General features: G+C 39.7%; 1 protein-coding gene across 1 annotated transcript in view; it reads left to right on the top strand.

Moving 5' to 3' along the window:
- The window catches only part of UGGT1 (UDP-glucose glycoprotein glucosyltransferase 1), a 41,103-nt gene extending 17,801 nt beyond the window's left edge, over positions 1-23,302 (top strand). Inside the window, exons 17-41 of the mRNA XM_071437171.1 lie at positions 53-184; positions 1,492-1,656; positions 1,850-1,970; positions 2,675-2,773; positions 4,057-4,080; positions 4,618-4,712; positions 5,317-5,523; positions 6,130-6,261; positions 7,250-7,380; positions 8,029-8,124; positions 8,414-8,516; positions 8,972-9,051; positions 9,496-9,685; positions 11,366-11,524; positions 13,167-13,252; positions 13,594-13,678; positions 14,998-15,086; positions 15,546-15,650; positions 16,224-16,308; positions 16,859-17,041; positions 18,162-18,322; positions 18,809-18,923; positions 19,162-19,278; positions 19,539-19,698; positions 20,121-23,302. Of these exons, the coding sequence (XP_071293272.1) occupies positions 53-184; positions 1,492-1,656; positions 1,850-1,970; positions 2,675-2,773; positions 4,057-4,080; positions 4,618-4,712; positions 5,317-5,523; positions 6,130-6,261; positions 7,250-7,380; positions 8,029-8,124; positions 8,414-8,516; positions 8,972-9,051; positions 9,496-9,685; positions 11,366-11,524; positions 13,167-13,252; positions 13,594-13,678; positions 14,998-15,086; positions 15,546-15,650; positions 16,224-16,308; positions 16,859-17,041; positions 18,162-18,322; positions 18,809-18,923; positions 19,162-19,278; positions 19,539-19,698; positions 20,121-20,146 (2,946 nt within the window). The 3' untranslated portion in view covers positions 20,147-23,302. The remainder of the gene's footprint in view (positions 1-52; positions 185-1,491; positions 1,657-1,849; positions 1,971-2,674; positions 2,774-4,056; positions 4,081-4,617; positions 4,713-5,316; positions 5,524-6,129; positions 6,262-7,249; positions 7,381-8,028; positions 8,125-8,413; positions 8,517-8,971; positions 9,052-9,495; positions 9,686-11,365; positions 11,525-13,166; positions 13,253-13,593; positions 13,679-14,997; positions 15,087-15,545; positions 15,651-16,223; positions 16,309-16,858; positions 17,042-18,161; positions 18,323-18,808; positions 18,924-19,161; positions 19,279-19,538; positions 19,699-20,120) is intronic.
- The last annotated feature ends 1,020 nt before the right edge of the window (positions 23,303-24,322 follow it).

Raw genomic sequence — 24,322 nt, 5'->3', positions numbered from 1 at the left:
ATAAGGCCAGAGGCTTTACAGTTGCAGCTGTAAACTTGTATTCCCCTTTCAGATCTATAACAAAGTGAAAACAGGAGACCAGCTGAAAGTGGAACATGTTGTCAGTGTTCTTGAGAAACAGTATCCTTATGTGGAAATCAACAGCGTGCTGGGAATTGATTCTGCCTATGATCAAAACAGAAAGGTAAGAATTCATCAAATAGAGCTTTGTTTTCCACTTCTTTTGCTGCAACAGTTCTGAAAATATAATAACATACAATTTCTTGATCCAGTTCTCTTACTAACCAGGGAACTATTTTGTTACCACCTTGGAGGATTTCTAGTAATACTTTATGTTCAGCACAAGCTTTATGTATTATCCATAGTACATATAATGGAATATATATTTTAAAAAAAGCTATGTGTAAAGAACCAAGATATCTTTCTTGTGACTCATAATTCATGCTTTCATTACAGAATGCAGACTTCAGTAGAGTTTATTAGTGCTTGCAAAAAAATCAAAGTAATGGAATGGTTCATGGAAAAACCAAGAGGCTTAACACTGGGAGAGATCAGTGTGGGGCTTCTGAATCAGTATTTGAATACTGAGTGAGATAAAGCCATGGCAATGAATTCAAAATGCCTTTTCTATAGCAAGACATCCAACAGATTTCTGCAAATAATTCTTGAAGTGATTTTTAGGTCTGATACTTTTCTGTATGGAGAAAATTAGGAGGGCAAATCACTATATGTGAGATGAAGCAGATTTTATTTGAGGTTTTATGGGGGGATGTTTCTTATTTTTTGTTGTTCTAAAATAAATGAAAATACTGTCACCAATAGCTCTTAACACACACGATGCTGCCTCCATCTGCAAATGTAAGGAATGCAGTCAGGGTTACAGAAAATAGGCTCCTATGCTTATGAGTCTTCCAATGCAGGATAGTGAAGAGAAAAACATTTTAGGGAAATTAAAATCCATAAAAGTAAGACAGGCATTTTTGTATGAGAGGAGAGGCCTCAACCAGAACCTCTAATCAGCAGAACTTAGTTAACTTTAACTTCTAACAGAGTATCTGTCAGTGCTGGTGTACTTTTCAGAGGTTACATGAAACAGGGGAATTTGTCTTGACAAAATAACTCCCTGCCTCACAAGGAACTCTTTTCTTACAGGTTTAAGAAATACATTCTTAAAAAAAAGAAAGAAATTCCCTACCCTGTCTTACATTACAGCTACCACTGCTTGCATTGCATTTGCTTCCACAGACAAAGTGATGTTTCCTGTGGTGCATCTTTTGCCACTACCAGAAAGCACTCATTGGAATTAATTTACAAAATGAACTTAAAGGAGTATTTTGCACTTCTGTATTGTGAAGGAACTTTTTTTTGCTTTGAAAGTTTCAAAGATACATTGTCTGTGTCTAACAGAAGTGGTAAGGATCTCATGGTGTGTTCAGACTTGTTAGGAACCTTTGTGGCAAAGGGCTGAAGTGCTTCTGTTCCTGTTTTTAGGCAGCAAGAGCTTACTATGAGCAAACTGGTGTGGGCCCTCTCCCTGTTGTCCTGTTCAATGGGATGCCTTTCCAAAAAGATCAGCTGGATCCTGATGACCTGGAAACTGTGACAATGCACAAAATCCTGGAAACCACGAGCATCTTCCAGCGAGCCGTGTACCTGGTGGGTGCTAAGCTCCTCTGAGCCTTGAGAGAAACTAGATTTGGAAAAGCTGATTCACAAGTCCCTGGCTACATATTATACTATCAACTTAGCTTTCAGAATTGCTTTCTGCCTTTTTTTTTTTTTTTTAAAGTTATGTAAGGCAATTTTATATGTCAGATAAGAAATAATGCTTCTTTCCTCTTTTCTTCAGGGTGAACTATCTAATGACCAAGATGTGGTTGAGTATATCATGAACCAGCCTAATGTTGTTCCAAGAATTAACTCAAGAATCCTAAGGTCTGACAGAGAGTACCTAGATCTGACAGGAATGAGTAAGGGATGCTTTTAATTCTGTTAAACCTGAAATGTCTGAGTGAAAGACTTGCTGTTCCAGTGGAAAGCTCAGGTGGCAAAGCATTAACAGCACCTGAAGTGATGACCCAGGCCTGCTACAGACAGATGTTTATGTACAACATTAAATGTCTACTGATTTTCAAGATGGGAATTTGTTTTGTTTTTATACAGACCTTAAGGGGAATATGACTCATGAAGCTGAGAAATTATATAATGCATAAAGCAGCAGTTTGTTTCTTAGTTCTGACCTTCTTTTTAACAGGTTTGACAGTCATCTCTGGAATTAATTCAGATTTAGCAAAATGTTCCCTCGCTAAATGAACACCCAATACAGTGACTGCAGTACAATGACATTACTCCTGCCTTTTTTGAGTTGCTTGAAAAATAGTGACAGAGTGGATTTTTTAATGTATATTATTTACATACACTAGTGTCAACTAAGTGAGACTTGGGAAATTCTTTCAACTGACTTCTCCCTATCAAATATGCAGTGTAGTTGTTAATGTAACTTCTGAGACAGCAAAATTCATTTCTCAGCCTATATATTTATATATTAACAGTGAAAATGAGACACAAGGAGCAAAATGGGATGTGTTCTTAATGTTCTAGTAATAGTAGTGATTTTATTTTCAGTTTACATGGAATAGTTGCTTTGGCATTTAATGCTTGTTCTCTTCCTCAGATAACCATTTTGTGGATGACTTTGCTCGATTTACCACACTGGAGTCTAAAGATAAGACAGCTGCTGTTGCAAACAGCATGACCTACTTAACAAAGAAAGGTAACATCTGTGCTGGATTCTGAATCCAAGTCTGCTTTTATGTTTTTTTTCCAAGCACATGTGCAGATCTTCACACACTCACTGAGCCTTGCCAGGCCTGTAGGTAACAGCATAGTCTGTTAAAGATTTCTTTTTCTTTAATAAGACATGACATCTGTATGGAACAAGAATTTTCCCCTCTTAAACCCAGTCCAACCTCTTACTGAATAATAAAGTCTCAACCAAACTGTTCTTTCTCTTCTGCAAATGACCCCCAGAAATGCAGCAGTGTAAGCAAGTGACTAGAAAACTATAAAAGAGGTTTTAGTTCTGTGTCCCATAATTCAAAATTGCTGGAAGTTACATGGATTCAGAAGAAAATTCCAACTGCCCATTATATAAGACATCACCTAACGTGGGCAGTGCTGTTTTTATTGCTCCAGTGCCTGCACTGCTTTTCCAATGGCGGTGTTGTCACAGTTGCACATAAAAGTGTTCAAACTTGCCTGTACCTCTCAAGTGTAGGAAATGCATGCATAGATATAATACAGAGCCTAACCAGGTCCAACCAGACACCATCAGGTGTTTCCTTTATCCATTTTGGTTAGATTCCAGAAATAAGCTGCTATAATTTGACCCAAATCCTCCTGTTCTTTTCTCCTGTCTTTACTAGACTGTCCCAAATTTCCCATTGCTCTTCCTGTCTCATGCCTGCTCTTCATTCATGCTCAGTCACTTGGATTTGAACAAGTTTCTGGTATAGAGCATTAATTAAATCCACACCTTGGCATGCTTGTTGGAAAGTGCATTACTTTGCAATTCCATGCCTTGACATTTTTTGGTCACTGCCTCTTCTGTCACTTAAGGTATTTAAAAGCTGCTATCTGATTACAGTAATACTGTAACACATTTATTTTCTGAAGTAATAGAGAAGTTCTATGTGTTGCTGGCTCAGCATCAGCACTGATACAGCACTGCCATGCTGCTTTTTAAAGAGGGAAGATAACAGCACAGTGGCACAGCAGTGTTTGTAAACAGTCTTCAGAATGATGTCCTCACCCTGTGGTATGAAACTGGTAATCTGTAGTATAATTAATGAAAATCAAGCATGAAAATCAAGCATCCATCTGTTTGAGGGGAAGAAAAAGTCAAAGCTTATTGCTTTGTAAAATTAACACAAATTTGTTGCTGTTGGATCTGTAGTGATTCAGTTATGCCCAGTACAGTGCTGCAGCTTCTTGGGATTACCATCAAGTTATTAATGTGTCTCTCCTTTTCCCCTTTCCTTTCTGCTCTTTGACCAGGAATGTCTTCCAAGGAGATCTATGGTAACTCATGCTTTGGCATTTTTTATATTGTTCTTGGAATTTTCTGGTTCCTTTATGACACTGGCTTTAGAACCAGCAGGCAGTGAAGGAAGCTGTTGGAATGCATGTTTGCTCCAGCACTTTTGTCTTTCTACAAAACTGATTTTGTAAATTAACAGCTTCAATACAAAGAAGTGATATGTCTGCTGGATTCCAACCCCAGTTGGAATCTCCAAGTTGTTTATGTGCTTCTTTATGATTGGTAATTGAAAAAGTAGCAAACAAACAAAAATACTAAAAGAATCTAGCTTAGAGCAATGCATGCTGTCCCACATGGGTTTTCTGAATGACCTAATAAAGACTAATATACCAGTGCTATTAATTTTGTCTTACCAGGCTTCATAGCTTAGGTTCACCTGTTGCTTTTCTATGGAATTTTACTTTTTTTAAGTCTTTGCATGTGTGTCTTTGCAGTTTACCTCTAAATGAGGAAAAAAAAAATGAAGCTTTCCTTCCTTTCACTCTCAAATTTCTCTTTTTTTTTTTTAATAATTGCAGATGATTCCTTTGTTAGACCAGTTACTTTTTGGATTGTTGGTGATTTTGATAAACCTTCAGGGAGGCAATTGTTGTATGATGCCATTAAACATCAGGTAGGTAACATGTTCATTGGAATGGGTTGGCAGTGCTAACAAAGCCCTTGGTAGAGGCTTGTAAAACACAAATTGTGCATCTTCCTGTGGTATCACCTGCAGAGACTGGTTCTCCCTGCAGGGTCTCTAATCTCCAGCCTCATCTCTTTTGTAGGGACTGGAACATTGCTGATCTTAAGCTAGGACAGAATACAATAAATGTTATTTTAAACCCGTGGTGTTAAACTGAAAAATCTGTGTTTTGCTTTGGAGATAAACATAAGCATTGCTCTTTGCTCTGTCTCATTGGTTCTGGGAGGATAACTGAAACATAAAAATGCACAGCTTACAGCTGTGGTTTGCCAGACTGAGTGGTGGCCATGGTCCTGGATTTCTTAGGTAGCACAGGGTTATCTGGAGGATTGCTGTCACAGTGGTGCCTATATATAAGCTAAATGCTTGATGTTAAATCAGTTAATTCTTCATTTAACCTTGTCCTGTTATTTACCCAATTTGGGATCTGATACTCTGGTTAAGAAATGCAAAGCTTCTGCCATAGAGTTTATTATATATTTATGGTATCTGAAATGTTAAATTTTCCCATCACCTGTTTTGTCAAACACAGAAATCCAGCAATAACATTCGAATCAGCATGATTAATAATCCCAGTGAAGAACCCAACAGCCAGAATACCATTGTAGCTAAAGCCATATGGGCAGCTTTGCAGACACAAACCTCAAATAATGCCAAGAACTTCATCACCAAGATGGCAAAAGAAGAAACTGTGAAGGCACTGGAGGCAGGAGCTGACATCTTGGAATTTGCTGTTGGGGTAGGGATGTCTGCTGGTGTTTTCATGGGGAGGGTGCTTTGCTTGTTCCTCAAATTCATTTTTTAGTGTAGTGTATTCATATCCAGAAGGTGCAGTACAGAAAAATAACACTGTTGAGTTTGAGATTAAAAAAGAACAGTTTGGTTTTTTTTAATCTCTGAAGGGCTTACCTAAATAGAACAATCCATCTAAACATCAAATAAATCCTCATACTCATCAGAGCTATGTAACTTGGAAAAGGCAAAAGGAACATGGGTGCAGGGATCTATTTAAGTGAGTCAGCTGTTTCTTGGGTGGTGAAGAGAACAATATTCTTTGAAAAGATGGGAAAAAATACAAGTGAATGTCTCAAAGTAGATTTTAAAAAGTTAGGCAGGAAGATTGGAACTGGTCTAAGTAGCTGTGGCCCTTCACAGCAGAAGTTGGGAGAGTGTTTGATGGTGACAAGCAAGAATTAGGTTTAAGGCCACAAAGAAAAGGGAGTCAAGGATCAGTTTTAGCAAGATTCAAAGATGTTCTTGAATGAAAACAAAAAGGTTGCTTTTAAAAAGTGTGCAAAGGTCTAGTTTCCTTCCTATTCCAATGTCAAGTATTCTTTTCTTTTAGGGTATGGATATCAATATTTTCAGAGAAGCCTTTGAATCTCCCAAGGTGGATTTTATTCTCTCCCATGCTGTTTACTGCAGAGATGTCCTGAAGCTGAAGAAGGGGCAGAGGGCTGTGATCAGCAATGGACGGGTGAGATGATAACAGACAAGGAAAGAGACTTTGCACATGTGAGAAAGAAATAGATTTGAGCAGCAGAGTCTGGGTGGGATCAGACACAGGAGTGCCAGCCTGTTTGAGGTCTCAGCAGTCTTTAGGATCACTTCCAGTTTGGTTTATTCACACCTGTGTGATCTTTTCTTTTCACTGTGTGCAGTTAGTTGCTGGTATTTGATACAAATTCAAGTCTCTCAATAACAAAGTTCCTTTCATGCTCGTAGTGAATTGAATCCAGGGGTGGAAGGGGATGATAAATTTGCAAGACTATGCTGCTTCAGTTTACTGAGTAAAATGCTGCTGCATTTTGTCCTGACCAAGGTTCCTTGGTCTCTTCTACCATCTGTTTTTATTATAGTTTATCTGAAATGAGGTAAATGATGTTACCATAGTATTTCACTGCAAATAATGAAACACAGCTGTGTACAGCATTGGGTTTTCTTTTGTCATCTGTTTCTGGCTAGGAACAAATCCATTCAGGTCCCAGTGGTTGCTGGATATTTCAGTGGGTTAAAAATCTCAGGTGTTGAGTTGTTCTGTTCTATTTTCCTCACTAGCAGAATAACAAGACTTTTCTAGGTAGCTTTTAGGCTTCTGAAGGCTACAGGAGGGAGTTTTGCTGGACTATTAGAATTGGCCTGGCTTTCTGCTGTCCCTTCCAGATGTGGTACTTTATGTATAATTTTAGGTGCCTGACCCAGTGAAAAGTTTAAGTGTGTAGTTTATGCCTTAGTCTGGGGCTCTTGGCTCTAAATACCTGGATTTACCTGTTAAACTCTGCTGCCACTGACATTAATACCAGCCTAAATGGTTGGCTTCCACTGAGACTGGGCTGGAGTATTTCTTTAATACATTTTGAATTTTGTTTCAGTGTAGCCTTTGCCTTGACCACCAAACTCCCAAAAAACTCACTTCCTTTTCAAACCAGGACACCTAATAATGCTGATTCTGCTATTTTTGGTAGATTATTGGCCCATTAGAGGATGGAGAGATGTTCAATCAGGATGATTTTCATCTCCTTGAAAATATAATCCTAAAGACATCGGGACAGAAAATCAAATCTCAGATTCAGCAGCTGGGATTTGAAGAAGATCTGTAAGTAAACAGCTGTCACTAGAAATCTCAGTTAATTCAAGAAAAGCTCACAGACCTGTAGGTTACAGTTTTGCTTCTTGGCAAAGGTGTGATGTACAAATCTATTTTCATTGAACTTTCAAGAGGTTTTACACCTTAAAGATTGAATATATTCTTAAAATACTAGACTGAAAAATTATGGAAATACTGAAAAAGAAGTAGTGCTCAAACATAATTATCTTTTATGATAGGACCCCTCTCAAAAGTTTCTCCACTTAGAGGATTGCTTTCTAGTGCTCAGAGTTGCAGTGTAAGATGGGAAGAGTAGTGGAACAAGGGTTTGATCTGAATGGCTTTCAGGTCTGAGTGGTTGGTGAAGATCAGGAATGCAGTTCCTGTAACATGTGTGTCCCCTAAAATACAGCTGTTCTATATTTGTTGGAGTTAAATCCTTTGGTATACTCAGTAATAAGGCTGCAACCAGTTTAAATTACTGGTGGATTAACCCTTAAATATGTTTAATTCTTCAGAGCCTGTGCAGAGAGGTAGTAGGAGTGTTTGGTATCTGGATTCTGTTTGCCTTCTCTTTTGCTGCTGCCTGACAGAAATGTGATAACTACAGCCTTTTTTCTTGATATCTGCAAGCCTTTTTCTTTTCCTTCTTTTCAGGGCAAGTGACTTGGTAATGAAAGTGGATGCTCTGCTTTCTGCTCAGCCAAAAGGAGAAGCAAGGATTGAATATCAGTTTTTTGAAGAACGATACAGGTATAGAATTGCTGAACAAGGCTTTTCTGTGTCTTTTAACTTCCCCATTGTTCTATGTTGCATTTAATTTAAAAAAATCTAAGTAGCAGTAGGAAAGTCCCCAACAGTTTTCAGAAAGATAAACATACATGTATATATGCCTGTTTTTTTCTCTATTAAGTTTCTGAAGGTGCACAGCATTTAGGAAGCACTTTCAGTTCAGGATGAGATGGATAACAGTGGGTTGGAATGCATTTCAAGTGTTTATCCATGTATTTGGTACTTTAAAATTGTATTTTCTTCTGTTTAGTGCAGTTAAACTGAGACCAAAAGAGGGGGAGACATACTTTGATGTTGTGGCCATTGTTGATCCTGTGACCAGAGATGCTCAAAGACTTGCTCCATTACTTTTGGTACGTAGGCAGGGTTGTGAGAACTTCAAATTCCATCATTTTGGAATGTTTGCTTCATTTTGACTGTGTGGTGACCAGTGGCTTTCTAATGGTGTGTCTGAGTTTCACAATGCATTTATCAGTGGAAATACTAATTAAGCTGCATTACACACTAATAAAATCATACTCAGGTATTGTCCAGAGAGCTTTTAGTTTCACTATTCTAACAGCTTAGTTTGCAGTAACTCTGTTCTTGAGGAAGGTCTTAGCATGCCAAAAAGAATTCCTGAAATATGAGGAGCAGGTAACTGTGCTTAAAACCACCAATTAAAAAGGGGAAAGGGGTGGTAAAGCAAACCACAAGGAGGGAGGATTTGGAATGAGCAGATCACATTCACCCTGAGGTCCTGTCTATAAAACAGTGGTCAGCTCTCTTCATTAGCATTTTAAGGGATGTCTCTTTCTCATTACTTTAGGTTTTGAACCAATTGATAAATATGAACCTGAGAGTGTTTATGAACTGCCAGTCTAAGCTTTCTGACATGCCACTGAAAAGGTAAGCAGTTCATGATACAGGGTGGGCAGAGAGAGAAACCTGCTGGAATGTGCAAGCACAGAAGCATGGTCAGCTGTGCCATGGGAAATCTCAATAACTGCTTTGAGCTCATTTATATCATCATTTCCCATGGAGAATCTGGGAATTTATGTGTGGCATGAAGTAATTCTGCTATTTTACAAGTTGGGTGCTTTTATTTTTTTTTTTTTGGTATTTATATAAAATTTAATAACTTACTAGTTAAGTGTTGCACAGTTTGTTTTGGTCCTTCAAGATATAAATTCTGACCTGTCCTAAGATTAACACAACTTGCATTGCTTTGGACAAAGGCTTGGAGACATTAGAGGTCAGGGAAATCTGATGCCATCTGCAAATACAATGAGAGTGAAATATTAGCAAATTTTGGCAGATGTGTGTTCTAACTTTTTCTCTCTGAAATTTCAGCTTTTACCGCTATGTTTTGGAGCCAGAGATTTCTTTCACAGCAGAGAATAACTTTGCTCCAGGACCAATTGCCAAGTTTTTAGATATGCCCCAGTCTCCACTGTTCACTCTGAATTTAAACACTCCTGAGAGTTGGATGGTGGAGTCTGTTAGAACCCCCTATGACCTTGACAATATCTTCTTAGAGGAGGTAAGAGAAATCATCATGTTCTTACTGCATTTAAATGGTGGTGCTTTTCCAGGGCTTGTTTTTTTATGGGAAAGAAATGCAGAATTTTAAAATACCAATAAACATAGAGCTGTGGATATTACTGCATTTACAGACCTCTAAATGATTTCTAGGAGGGGAAGCATAAGCTCCCCAACAGCAGGATTGCTGTTCTCAATTACTTGTGGATGCCTGACACCATAGGCTTGGAGCAGGTCCTTCCCTTGCTCCTAGAAGCCATCAAGCTGGTTTCAGCTACTGTTTATTTTCACAGTTCCTGTTAACTGGCAAACACTGCTGTGCTCCACAGAAGGATGTGGAGTGTCAATGCAGCAGTAAAACCATGCAGCAGAAATCCACTCAGCAGCTGTAGGTTCAGGAGCTTGCTCTGCTTGAGCAGACCTTGACTCAGACTGTTGAACTGTGGGTCTGGGCAGTGCTGCCCCACATACAGAGGGAGAAAAAGGGAAAATCCCTTATTTATTTACCTTATTGTAAAGGTATCACACACGTGTGTGTACCAAGATGTCAAAGCCTTTCCAAAGAGGCCTCTGGAAAAGTGACAGTGTTTGCAGCCTTGTGGGCATCACAAATGTGGGTCCCCTTCTCACTGATCACTGTATGATTAGTCCCTATTATTAGTCCCCTCTTACTTCTGCACCTCTCTGATATTGTATGGGAATATGATGTGGTATTGTGGTATATCTGGTATTGCTAATCCTCTACTAGTTATTCACAAATCTAGGAAATTGGGTGTGTGTTTTATGGTTTTGGTTTTGGGTTAGTGTGTTTTGGTTTAGGAGTTTCTTGCTTTTCTTCTCTTGACCTAACTGTGAAGGCATAAATGAAGCATTAATACTACATTTCAAGCCTCTGATTTCCATGCCTGCCCCATTGATTATTGAAAGCCTGAGAGAGGGGGGAATTAAATGCTTCAGGCATTCCAAGTGCATCCCTGAGCTTCCGAATAAACAGCAGCTTTACCTTTGCAGGTGCACCATTTCCAGTTCCCAATGTGCAGTCTGTTGGTGCTCTAGCAATTAATCTGTCATTTTGGATGTGCAGTGAGAGGAGATGCTTTGTGGGATTAGACTAACACTCTGCTTATGTACTGTCCTCAGGCTACATCTGAATTTGGCCTGGTAGGGACCCAAGTCTTTTGGGGTTGTGGGTTTCTTTTTTTTTTTTTGTTATTTTTTCTCTTCTCTTTCCTTGGAACTTTTGTTCAGTACAGAAAAAAAGGAATGGGTGTGTCCTGATAGTACCCTAGTGCACTGTAAGAGCAAAACAAAATGTTTATTTCAGATGGCTGATATTAAGCAGGTTTACAGTCAAAATTCTGGATCCCATCATATACTTTTTATGAGATACCAACTCCATTCTCCAGTAAATGTTAAAAAAATTAATTGTGGAATAGAGCAACAATCCTTCCCTTTTCTTATCCTAGCATATGTTGAGATTCAAATTATTTTGGTCTGTGCCACTCTTAATATTTGTGTGAGAATTATCACTTGAAGGAGCTGAGCTCTGAGGTTTTCTAGGTATTTGTCTAACAATAAAATTACTCTGGTGAAATTGTTTTTTTTTTTTTTTTAATTACTATAGCTATTGTAGAGAATAAAAGCAGGCACTTTAAAGCTCAGCAGTGTCTGCTCCTTTCAGGTGGAGAGTGTTGTGGCTGCAGAGTATGAGCTGGAGTACCTGCTGCTGGAGGGCCACTGCTATGACATTACAACTGGGCAGCCACCTCGGGGGCTCCAGTTCACCCTGGGCACCTCCAGCAGCCCTGTCATTGTGGATACCATTGTCATGGCCAACCTGGTGAGTGTTCTCCTGCAGCTGGCACAGCCAGCACAGCCCCTGCCTTCCAGCCCTGGCTATTTCCTAGCATGGCCTCTGGCTTTGGGGGTAACTTGCACTCCACAGCTGCTTGCAGATGCACCAGAACCCCATCATTCCTCACACTGGTGTCTGAAGCCTCTCACCTCTTTCAAGATGAGCTCCTTTCCCTTCTGAGATACGCTGGAATGTCTTTAAATGCTGCCAATATTCTCAAGCAGCCCCTTTCCAGGGGAGCTCCGTTGTTTTCCTGGGACAGATTCCTCCTTGGGCCATCCACTCTGGTGCTGTGAGCCTCAGGCTGTCTCATTTCTGGGACCCATTTCTTCAGGAGATCTATGGCATAAATGGAGAGAGTCAGCAAGGATAGTTGGCATTGTGGAAAATAAAGGAAGTGTGAAACAATGGGATTTGCTTATTTTAGGTGAGGAAAGGTGCTGGAAATCCAAGTGTATGATTGTTCCCTGCAGCTGATTTTGTAATGTCACTGCATAAGGGATGTGTCTGTTCTCAGTGTCCACACTGGAACAGGGGACAGATATGGACTGAAATTATGGCAGAGGAATTTTGCCACTGGATTGTTTTCTTGATATGTAATGTTAGTGAAAAACTGAAGTAAATTACCCTTTTTTTTAATCTTAATTTTTTTTAAAGTTATTACATTTATTTAAAGAATTAAAATAAAAACAATGAAAAAATATTCCTTGTTTCCTGGTGCTAAATATTTATTTTAGAATTCTTACTCATTTTCAATTTGTGCCTTTTCTTAGCCAGAGTATATCCTACAGTGATGTAGTATTTCTTACTGTAGAAAGAAAGATGTGCCTTATTTTACATGTGATCAGCCTTATTTTACATGTGAATTTACATGTGGTGTGTTTATGTTAGGGACTAAAACTCAGAAGTGTCCTTTTTCTAATTAGCTATACCAAATTCTTCTAATTAGCTATACCAAAATTTTCAGAAATATTTTTTAATTTCCTTTTTAAAGCAGCCTGGCTCACATAGGAGCTGCAAGCATTTGAAGCCACAGTACAAAAGTGAATGGGACACTAAAGCATCTCTACAGTTGCACGTTTTTTCTGTAGGCCTCATAATCTAAATCACAGAGGAAAATATTCAGATCTGGAATCTGAAGCTTAAAAAGACTTGAACACAATATTTGAATTTTTAAGTTCTGTAGAAGAGATATCTTGTAATAGGTAAATTATGATACTGCTTCTGCTGTAGGTGAATTACCACTCTGTAGAGCTTCAGAATTCCTTTAGATTTTCTTGTATAATCACAAATTAGTGTTTTGAAATTCCCTCATTCTTTCATGAAGGCAACTTTTTGCAGGAAAAGACTTTGGGTTTGCTCTGCTCCCATCAGGACAGTGAAGACTTTGATCTAACAAATAATGCCAGACTTGTTCAAGCTTCTATCTCATAGGGAAAACCCAACAATTTTGAATGGAATGATTTCTGGGGCTTTTCTCCTTTTGTCTGGGTTTAAAGCCCTTAATCAATGGACTTGCAAATAACATTTTAGATCTGAAACACTGAGTCAAAGCCCATAACTTTAAAGCTAATTTTTCTCCATTTGGATTTTCTGGAAAGTGCCAAATATTCTTTTCACTTTACAGGGCTACTTCCAGTTAAAAGCCAATCCTGGTGCATGGACTCTAAGACTGAGAAAAGGCAGATCTGAAGATATTTACAGGATCTACAGGTAGGTCAGGATAAGAAATACTTCAGTGTTTTTCTTGTAAAACATCTGAAGTAGGTAGGCATTGTAATATGTGAATCTAATGGTTCCCTTGTCAAAGTGTGGTGACCTGAACAGCAAATTAAACAGCAAATTACATTTCATACTGAACATAAGTTATGCAAGGTGAAATTAATTAATTTAAAATCCCATTAAGTGTGTTCAAATAAATGCATTTGTTTCTTTGGCATGTCTGAAACCTGTTTTGCAGTGCTGAGGCTAAATACATGTATAGAAATGGCCAGAAGAAATAAAGAACATATTTTTGCTTTGTAGTAAAAGTCAGTATCTTGCTCTATTTTCAGCCACGATGGCACGGACTCTCCACCTGAAGCTAATGAAGTTATTGTTGTTCTCAATAACTTCAAGAGCAAAATTATTAAAGTGAAGGTGAGTTTATAAACCAGAGGTGCCCTTAAAGAAGTCTGTTTGACCAGCAGTGGGGAGAAACTTGGATGAAGGCCTGAAGTTCCCTTCCCATGAGCATACACCTGAGGCAGTCTGCACTAAGCTCACATCACAGTATCGGGGTAGAGAGCATTACCTGTAGCCTTGATTTGGGTTTTTAATACAGGAGAGAATGACAAAGTCCTGTTCCTTGTGTATGTCCTTGAGCTACAATAATACTCACATTTTCCTGACTGCTTATAACTTCAGGAAAAAGCAGTTTTGTATGCCCTATGTCTAGTAATGTACACATGTACATTATATATTACATATGTAGTATATGTCTAGTAATAAACCTTCAGTATGTCCCCTGAGCCAGCATTTTATCTGTCACAGATAAATTGCATTCATTTTTTTTTTGTGTCACTCTGACACAGGCTAGGTAAGAATACATTTGAAAAAAAAAAAGAAAAAAAAAGGTAAATTACTAATGTGCTGTCTCTTAGGGTTGCCTGTCAGGTAATGCCATAGCTGAGAAGTTCAAGGAGAATGCCTGGTAGATAAGTGATTGTCACCCTGAGTTTTTAAGATTTTCTAAGCCTTCTGATGTTAACATTCTTGTAGTGAATTTTCTCACACACTTTCTGTAAATAACTCATTGTTTTACATTCCTTTATGGAGGAAGAGAGAGTTGATAGACTGTTAGTTTAACCAGTGGCATTGGAGAGGTGCCACTGTCACCCTCCAATTCACTGTCACTTTTAGAAAACTATAAATGTTAGAGTCAAAAAATAAACAGCCCTTTTTTCTCTTTCACCTTGAAAACAGTGTGAGCGTGTATTCTTTTGTGTCCTATAGCAACAAGTGATGGCTATAACAGAGCCAGTTCACACCTGACACCATTTACTTGTGCTGGACACTTTTGGGATGTTCTCCCCATTCACTGTCTTATTTGTGTACCTGCTTTGGAGTCTCAGTGCCAATTATACCAGTTAGAGACTGGTGGAGTTGGTGTGTTGGTTTTTTTGAGGGCTAGGGGTTATTGGTTTCTTTCTTTGCCAGAAAGATCACTGGCATCCATCTCATGAAACATCTCTTTACCATCCAGACTAACATGCCTTTGGTGTCTAAAAGCTCCTTTGGAACCTGTTTGGAAAAAGTCACTCATTACTGAACTGTTTTCCCAGAGAGCTTAGGTTACCTGTCAGCTCATGGGGTGTAATTCAAGTAGGTAAAAACAGAACCAGTGTCAGGACAACACTCCTGACAATATCTACTCAATATGTGGTTCCAACTCACTAAAGCCATGCCATGCTTCACAGGTTCAGAAAAAGTTTGATATGATGAATGAAGATCTGCTAAGTGATGGCACCAATGAGAATGAATCTGGATTTTGGGAATCTCTGAAATGGTAAAACTAATTCAATGATAACCTACAAGTTTCTTGAAACTGGAGAACTATTTGGCAATACCATGGTGGCTGTGAAATTCCACAGCTGTCTCTTAAGTCTGCTTGAATTCAGGGCTGTCATTCATTGGACTCCTCTGCTTCTGTTCCTAGAGCTCTGGGCTCCTGCTTTGCACCTGCTTTTACCTTCCTTTACCCCCCCTGCCACTTGGGATCCTGAAAACATTGCTCCTTCCCAGGAGCTGCACCTCAGCCAGTGCTCTCTCAATCAAAGGTGTTCATGTCTGAGCTCCTGGACCTTCCCTGTCCTTGTGCACAGCACTCTGCCCTGGGAAGATGCCCTGGGCAGCAGGGAATGACACCCAAAGCCCACAGACCAATTGTGTTAAAGCAAAAATGGAGCCATTTTCTGTATTTGCAGCCTTTCCTTTGTCCTTCACAGAACCATGTTCTTCCTTTCAGGGGATTCACGGGAGGACAAAAGAATGAAGATGTGAAACAGGATAAAGATGATGTACTAAACATATTCTCTGTGGCTTCAGGACACCTATATGAGAGATTCCTACGGTTAGTTGAGAATTTATGACCCCAGTGTGCCAAAGGGTGGTGGCCTTGCACCAGGAGAAAGGTTACAATCTGCAAGAGTATAAAAAACCACACTTTTTCAATGCTTCAGAAGTCCACTAGAATCTGCATCTCCTGTGTCATGGGAACTTCTGTCTGCATAGCATTCATGAGTTAAAAATTGACTTAGTTTAATAGATGGTGTGTTGCTGTCCTAAATTTTCTCAATACAATATAACCAATGTATTGTTAAGAAGTTACAGGATAAGTCACTGTTGCTTTGGAAAGAATCTGAGTTTCTGTTGTTCTCAAAGGACTGTGAAAGCCAACAGGTTGTATATTCTCTGCCTAGTTAAAGTATAGAGATGGTGGGGGTTTACTCATTTTGTTCAAATTAAGCAATTTACAATAGGCTGAAGCTACCCACTTTTTCTTTATGCATGAAGTTCAGTTACCTGACACATAACTGAAAAAAATTTGATCATGTAGCTGAGCAATTTGTAATCTATGACACAGCTCATCTTTTGTGGGTGCCACTTGTTGCTGTAACTGCTTTATTTTTTTTTCTTTTGATAGCATAATGATGTTGTCTGTGCTGAAACACACCAAGACTCCTTTAAAGTTTTGGTTTCTGAAGAACTACTTATCACCTACATTCAAGGTTTGTTACTAATTAGAAATTTATTTGGTGGTGGGGCAAAGGTGCCACAAGCTGCTTCCCCCTCCCTTTCCCAGCATCACTTGGCTAAACCTGAACTCACCCAAAGCTGGAGGAAGCCTCACAGATGGGAATGTCAGCTGATGTGACAGTGGGCCAAGTTTTTCTAGTAAAAAAATTCTCCCAATGCTCTTCTCTCATTTTACATGCTCCCACTTACACTGCTTTGTACACCCCTAAACAATTGTCCCATCTGTGAATTTTTATGATTTGAGTCATACAGTCTCATCTGTGGATCACTGTGAAATGGCTCATAAGGAACTGTGTGGACAAAAATGCTGAAATAGTTAGTTGCTTTACAATTTATATTGATTGTTCAGCTTGGGCCTCAGTGTTTTGTGTGAATTAAAAATGAAACTGATTTTCTTTGTGGTATTTCATTTTCTGATGTTCTGTGCCTTCGACTGAAGTCTGTCTCTTGTAATGTGCTTTTCTTTTTCCTGCAGAGGAACAAAGAACTGAGATAAGCTGCTTTTTTCCCCTCCCTCTGCAGGAGTTCATCCCATACATGGCCAAGAAGTACAATTTCCAGTATGAGCTTGTCCAGTATAAATGGCCACGCTGGCTGCACCAACAAACAGAGAAGCAGCGAATCATCTGGGGTTACAAGATCCTCTTTCTAGATGTGCTCTTCCCATTAGCTGTTGATAAAATCCTCTTTGTGGATGCTGATCAGGTAACACAGAGGCTGCAGTTATTTGATCTTTTCTTTTTTTCCTATTTTTTTTTATTCATGAGTTCTAGAATACAATTTCCATATTGTTGGAAAAGTTGCAAGTTTGAGCCCTCCACAGGCATGACTGCAGATTGATTGTGTAGTTATGGCATGCTTCACTGAGGGCTGGGTTTTATGCCTGTATCCACAAGATTGGTTTTGTTGGCCTGTCTTTTACTGTTATCTGGTTCCTCATTCACTCACTGTGATTCCAGATTCTCATTTCACCCTTCCATTTTTGCAGTTCAGTCTGTTCTCCCAGCCTGCAGATCACTTACCACAGACAGTATTTTCCTAAGTCACTAACAACTCTGCCCTCCCAGGCCCCTGCTTTTAACTTGACCACATCTGAGTGGCTTTCAGAGGAGGAGAAGGCAAATCCCTTGTGCACAAGGCCCTGGGAGGCTTTGTGTGTGCCCCCTCCTCAGCTCCTGGGTGGGAAGGGCAGGCAATGTGCACAGTGAGAACTGCCAAAACTGCTCTCAAAAGTACATGTGAAATGAGAAGTGCAGATTATCAACAAGTGACTGTGAACTGCCTGGGGGTTTGGCACATGTACAGGGTGAAGCCATGCCAGGTCAAACTGAAGCTGAAGGATCAGTTAGGAGAGATTTCCAGCTCCTCAGCTGTGATTTTGGACAGTTTGTTTCTCTGCTTGTGAGAGATACCAGGACATTTATTTCCCCATTAGAGTGGTATTTTTAAAGTAGTGCTAGTGCCACATCTGTGTCAAAAAGCCATTGAAAAGCTTTCATCCCTGAAGGGTCTGCAAATGCTGAATAGGAGGGGATACCAAGAATCCCAGTTCATGTATAGTGAGAATTCTTGCTGCTTATTAAGAAACAGTTTTGCACTTCATCTGTCAACCCAACCCCCATCAGGTTCTTTGAAGTTCTATTTTATTTGCTCCAGCTCTAAGGGCAGGGGAGACAACACCTTTTGTGCTGTATTTTTGTACCACTTACACATAATGCAAAAAACTGCCATTTGCTCACTTGGAATGAAAACCTGTACAGCATTTACAAACAACCCTAGAAGGGCAGGCTCCTAGAAATGAAAAGAAAATGTGCTTTCCCTTCAGATTGTGCGCACAGATCTGAAGGAATTGAGGGATTTCAATCTGGATGGTGCTCCTTATGGATACACCCCATTCTGTGACAGCCGAAGGGAGATGGATGGATACAGGTTCTGGAAATCAGGGTACTGGGCAAGTCATTTAGCTGGAAGAAAATACCACATCAGGTATGAAGAATTTTTTTTCTTTTTTTTTCAAAATAGAGGGATAAAATTTTTGTTGCTGCTTAGACTTAGCAGAAAACCAGCTGTGGTATGCAGTGCTGCATGAACCATTTGTTGCTTCCTGTTGCCTCTTTAAGGTTCTGTGGCCAACGAAGCACTAGAGACACTGAAGTTATTTTCAGTCTGCTACAACTTTTAGAGAGGAAGAACTGAAGTGTTAGCTAACAGACATCTTCCTTTGTTAATAACAAATGTTTGAACAGGGAGTGCATGACAGCAAAGCTAAGACAGATTTCTTGAAAATTCTTTTTTATACATGCCATGACTTTGTTAGAACTGCTTTCCTGCCTTGTAATAGATCATAGATTTGCTGCCACCCTGAGACTGTTTTAGGGTATTGTGTCTCAGGGGTTTAGTAGGGCTGCAGTGTTACCCCCCCAGTGAAATGACTAATTGCAATCATTACTTAATTGCACCATCTCCATGTAGTGCTCTGTACGTTGTGGATCTGAAGAAGTTCAGGAAGATAGCAGCTGGAGATCGACTCAGAGGACAGTATCAGGGTCTGAGTCAGGATCCAAACAGCCTGTCCAACCTTGATCAGGTGTGCTTTATTGTGTTTGTTTTCTTTTACTGGGCTATGGTGTCAGGATGGGACTGATTTTCCCAGAGGTCTTTGTTTGGAATGGGATGAAGTGTGGATTCATCACTTTATTTGCATTGGGAAAAAAGAAAACTCTTACAGAAGTTAAACTTCACAATCCTGTTGGTTTGGGAGGGGGGTTGCTTCTCCCATCCTACACCCTGTGGAAACAGCTACTAACTCTTACTCTGCACAACAGGATTTGCCAAACAACATGATCCACCAAGTACCAATTAAGTCCCTCCCCCAGGAGTGGCTGTGGTGTGAAACATGGTGTGATGATTCCTCGAAGAAGAGAGCAAAAACCATTGATCTGGTGAGTGCAGGATGATTCCCTCACTCTTGCAGCACATGAAAATACAGCAAACAGTTGTAGAGGCACTTCCCTCCCTCAGCACATTTTCAGCACTTGAGTTTTTTGCCATTAGCTTCTGTGTTTCTCTTACCTGGAGCAGTGGCATTGTTGTGAATTTGGAAAGAGACTTTGCACTGTTCTCTGGCTGAAGATCCCTGCAGAGGGGAGCACACCTCTGTTGAGTGCAGAAACCTTTTGTAGCCTGTCTGTTCTGTTTGCAGTGTAACAACCCAATGACCAAAGAGCCCAAGCTGCAGGCAGCCATGAGGATAGTTCCAGAGTGGCAGGACTATGATCAAGAAATCAAACTGCTCCAGAGTAATTTCCAGAAGGAGAAAGAAATGGGAACACCAGCTGAGATGCCAGGACAACACACACATGGTAACTTTTCTTTCTGTACTTCTGGGACTTTCTCTGTGCCTGGTGGTCTTGTGCTGTGTCCTCCCTCACTTGTACCATGCAAGGGCTGAATGATGGAATGAGGGCTGAATTAAATCATCAGGGAGTGTCATGGGATGGAAGGAGCTTGATGAGCAAGTCTGGTGTAATTTAACCTAATTCTGAAAGCCAGAGAACAGATTTGTTCTAGTTCTGTAAGAGACCCTCACTGTTCTTGCAGTTTTATGAGCTTGGCCTTTTCTTAACCCTTAAAGAAGTTCTGCTGCACACTGTGGGTGGGAATTGTTCTTCAGGCACTGGTACCTTGCAAAAAACAGCTCTTGGGAGGCTTTCTTGATTCTCAAACCAACCTGCCAACTGAGGCAGTTCTAACTGAGTGTTCATTTTTCTCTCCTCTTCTACAGATCCAGCAGCACATGTGGAATTATGATCCATGGAGACAAATTCAAGTTAGACTCTTTCATAGACAATTTTTATATTGGAAGCTAGTTTTTTTCCGGTGTGTCTGCAAAACTGCTGAATAATTGAATGGGATGATGTATGCATTTCTATTACTTGCCTTTGGGTTAATTTCTGCATATGAAATAGGATCTGGATTGCTGGAATTAGCATTCCTGGTGTTTTGCACCTGTGGTGGAGATGAAAGAGCCCATGATGGAATTTAGTGTTTCAGAAACAAAACTTCACAATCCACCAGAAGAGCCACAGCCTGTTCCTTCAGCTGTTGCTGCCTCCACCACTGCTGAAGCTCCAGTTTAGCCTCAGATCTAACTTGAGAGTCTGGGAATTGCAGACATACATCCTAACCTCAACTGATGGACACAAATTTTTCCAGGTAACATTATAAAGCTCGAAATTATGCCTTGAGTTTGGGACACTGTTTCATCTTCAGGTTTTCAAACAATTGAAAATACTTCTTGGATTTGTTCAGTCTGCCCTTGATTTTGTAACAAAATCAGCATTATTTTGATTTTCTATTTTCTGTCTTCATTTATTGCCCAACTTTTGATGGTTTGGCTTAATGTAAAGTTCTACCACAATCTCTTTAAATGCCCATCCAAATCCCTAAGCTCACAAAGTGAGCAGAACACAGAATTTGGCAGCTGAGTTCATCCTAGCCTCTGACTTGAATCAAAGTGCCCTCCCTTCCTCTTCCTCCAAGTGTAAATCAGTCTGCAAAACTGGCAGGGCCTTACTCTTGCTGTGGTTCACTGATTCATGAATGTTTTTTTGTTTATGAAAAATCTGTGGAACTTGGAAGTTTATCATCATGTAAATTTCATTAACTTTATTTTTCTTCAAACAGAGATGTTGTCACATCAATAAAAACTTCAGAGTTCTTAGGTCTTAAGCCTTAGCTCCCACTTTGATCATCCTTTTTCCTTGCACACATTACAGTCCTCATTTGATTTTGGGATTTCTGGATATTTCACTTGCATTTGCTTTCATTCTGTGCATAGACAAGGAGGTCTCTTCTTGCAAGGATTAATTACCCTGGGCTGTTTTATCATTCATGTCTTCATTTTGAAAGATGCTGCTGCTGCCATAGTTCTGTACTATGAACATACCAATTAAAGAAAACCCTCAAACCCAGTTTCCCCCTTTCTGTAGGGTTAATATAGTCTGCTCCCTGTAACTCTGAAGAGTTGAAATGTAAGAACTAAAAGGAGATTTCTAGTACAAAATATAGTCACCTATGCAGCTTGAGAAATCCAAACTTTTTGGGTTTTGTGACTCCCTTGTTTTCATACAGATAAATGTTTTGTGCTGTAAGACCCTCAACCCAATTATCATATCTCAGTATAAGAATATTGAAATATTCTTCTGCAATTGCTGTGTTATAAATCCTATTATGTTTTGGAGGAATCTGAAAGAAGACATCAGTAGTATTGAAACTGTTCAATAGTGTGACTTAAGAGAAAAAGCAGCTCTTCTCCAGCCAGCTGAAGGAAGGGCACAAACTCTTAAAAAAAGCACATTAAGAGCAACTGACAGAGTTTATCAGCTTAAGTATTTCCCACGTAGTGGGGTTTTAAATTCAGATAGTCTGTCTGGTGTCTCTGGAAATGACAGGTGAGGTGCCTTATGCTTCCCATCAAAACTGCTCCACTTAAGGATAAGCAGACTTAGAGTAGCAGGGCTTTTTTTAGTGTAAAATGCAATACACCTGCCAACAAATTAATTACATGTGATGTCAATTAGCCTCTTTTAAACAGCTAAGACAGCACAGGTAAGGTTGTCCTTTCTGTGGTCAGCTCCAAATCACTTCAGCCTTGCTGGAGCACAGGGAGTGGCACAGGGAGAAGTGGGCAGGAGCTGTACACCCCTTATTCCTTCCAGAGATGGATGGAGCAAGAATGGGCTCAAGCCCTCAAAGCAGGAGCAGCTTTCTGTGAAACAAGGCCCTTTCCTCTCTAGAACTGTATCTGGCTTCTTTTTCCCCCCCAAATTATATTAGGAGCCACAAGACTGGGAAGAAAGCCACCTCTTAAATTCAGCACATTTATAATGCTTTGTTGGATAAGAAAATACTTCTAAATTAAATGTCAGTTACAATGATTTTTTTAAATATGCTCCTTCATTCTGATAGTTAATGTATGTACTTGAGCACCCACACTGCATCCTATTGTTTGTTTAATGATAGGATCTCTCTGGCTATGGAGGGTAATTTTGTTGTCTCCAGTTAACAGACACCATGCTCTTCATTTTTTATGAAGAAAGAGAAGTCATCTAACTCACAATTGATACAGAAAGAAACCAGAAACATACTGTGAGATTCTATACCTTTGCAGTATGGGAAGGTGTTCTCAAGTAAAGTATAAAATGCACATGGTATTGATCATTCTGAATGTGAACTGTTCCCATTTTTCCTGAGAAGCTGCTATTTATTTCCACCCAAAAATGACAATCAAAAAGAGAAGAACCACTTCTTTTGGATCTGTGCATGTGTTTGCTCTTGGATGCTCAATGGGCCCTTGAAAGACAAATAGTATGTCACCCCCATGTAGAAAGCATCTTGGAGTGAGATGCTTAATGAAATAGAGCAGCTGCTGCTCACATCACTGATGGCCTGGTCCTGTCACCAGCAGAGTGATGATAATTAGAAAATAGGGATTGCAGGGGTCACAGTGGGGTTTTGCATCCCTCAGAGTAGAAAAGCCACATCTGAGGCAAGGTGAAGGCATTGTTCCCATCTCTGCCACAAGCAGCTTGAGCTCTTGGTGAGGAGTTCACACTTGAGAAATGCCCTCTACTTTTATTTTAAAAGGAATGTTTTACTAAAAAGCAAATAGCAAAGAGACAAAACTTTAAGATTTCTCTTTCCTTTAGCTATATGGAGTTATAAAGAAAATGAAAGGGACATGTAAAAGCAGTAAATACCCAGTAACAGTCTTAGGAATCAGAACATTGTTAAATTATGACCTGGTTTTACCCAAATCTTCTGTAATCTGTTCAAGAATATTCCATAACTCTGTGTGGCAAGTGATCCAAGGTGTGGGGGGTTCTCTTTACTGAATGGCACTGAGATCACAGTGAACTTCCCTAAGAACAAGATCCAACATAATAAAACCTCTGCTGTTCTTTACCCTTGTCTCTCCTGTCAGTTGCTTTGGGGCAGATAACTGAGGTTTTAATAGTGTTCCTTGGAGTACATTTTTCACTCATTGCATGCAGGTGTTGGGATGCTGTTGAAAAGCTAAAAGGGAAAAAGAGGAAAGGGTTCCTCCTCCCAGCCAGTCTTCTTAATCAAGGTATTTGAGTAACCCCTAAACTTCTGTTAAACAATAGGAATATTTTATATAAATCTACTTTATAGGTCTTTTTTTTTTTTTTTTTGGAACTCTACCTACTGCTACTGTAAAAGAATGTTTCTGTCAGCTTTTTGTAATTTCTTCATTTGATTTGGTTTTACACTGATACTTCACAGTAAGCACTGGGAAAGTGATCCTCCCGAAATACTTCCAAGTACAGAGATGTGTCTGAAGTTCTTTCAGAGTTGGGAATGAATTCCAAACTCCTATGGGACTCTAAAAGCCTCTTTTCCAGAGCATCTTGATTAATCAAAGATCTATAAAATGGACAGCTTGACACAGGAAGCCCAGCTGAATGCTACAGAGACCTGCACTTGACTGTTTGAACTTGCTCAGGTTTGGAAAGTGAGACCAAATCCTAGGAGACAGCTAAAAGAGGAACAGGAAGCAGCCAGAAAGAATAAATACACCTCATATGCCTATGACCTCAACAGGATTTTGCACTCCTCCCCTTTTGCTTTTTGAAGTCCCTATTGAAGCATGTAACTGTATATACTTAATGCTGAAGAACTGATCACCTTCCACCCCAAAAGAGCTGCATAAATGAGAAAAATTCTGATGGGGAGTGGGGAGAGGGGATGCAAAAAGTAGTTTTGAATCCTTTTTTAAAATAAAATTTAAAAAAATTGTATTAACCTGGATACAACAGGTTTCTTTGATGGGCAAAGTGTCCCATTCCTTGCTGGTTTGCTGTGTACCATTTAGGCTCTTTCTGGGGAAGTTACAAAGCCATATGAGGGCAGGCAGCCCTTTGTCTACAGGTGAACAAATCACCAGGCCACGAGCTGCTCTTG

Source organism: Agelaius tricolor, unplaced genomic scaffold, assembly GCF_023055355.1.
Source record: "Agelaius tricolor isolate 1412-34295 unplaced genomic scaffold, bAgeTri1.0.p SCAF_12, whole genome shotgun sequence".
In the NCBI taxonomy this organism is placed as follows: domain Eukaryota; kingdom Metazoa; phylum Chordata; class Aves; order Passeriformes; family Icteridae; genus Agelaius; species Agelaius tricolor.
Note: the sequence above shows the minus strand (reverse complement) of the source record. Positions and strands in the feature narration are given on the sequence as shown.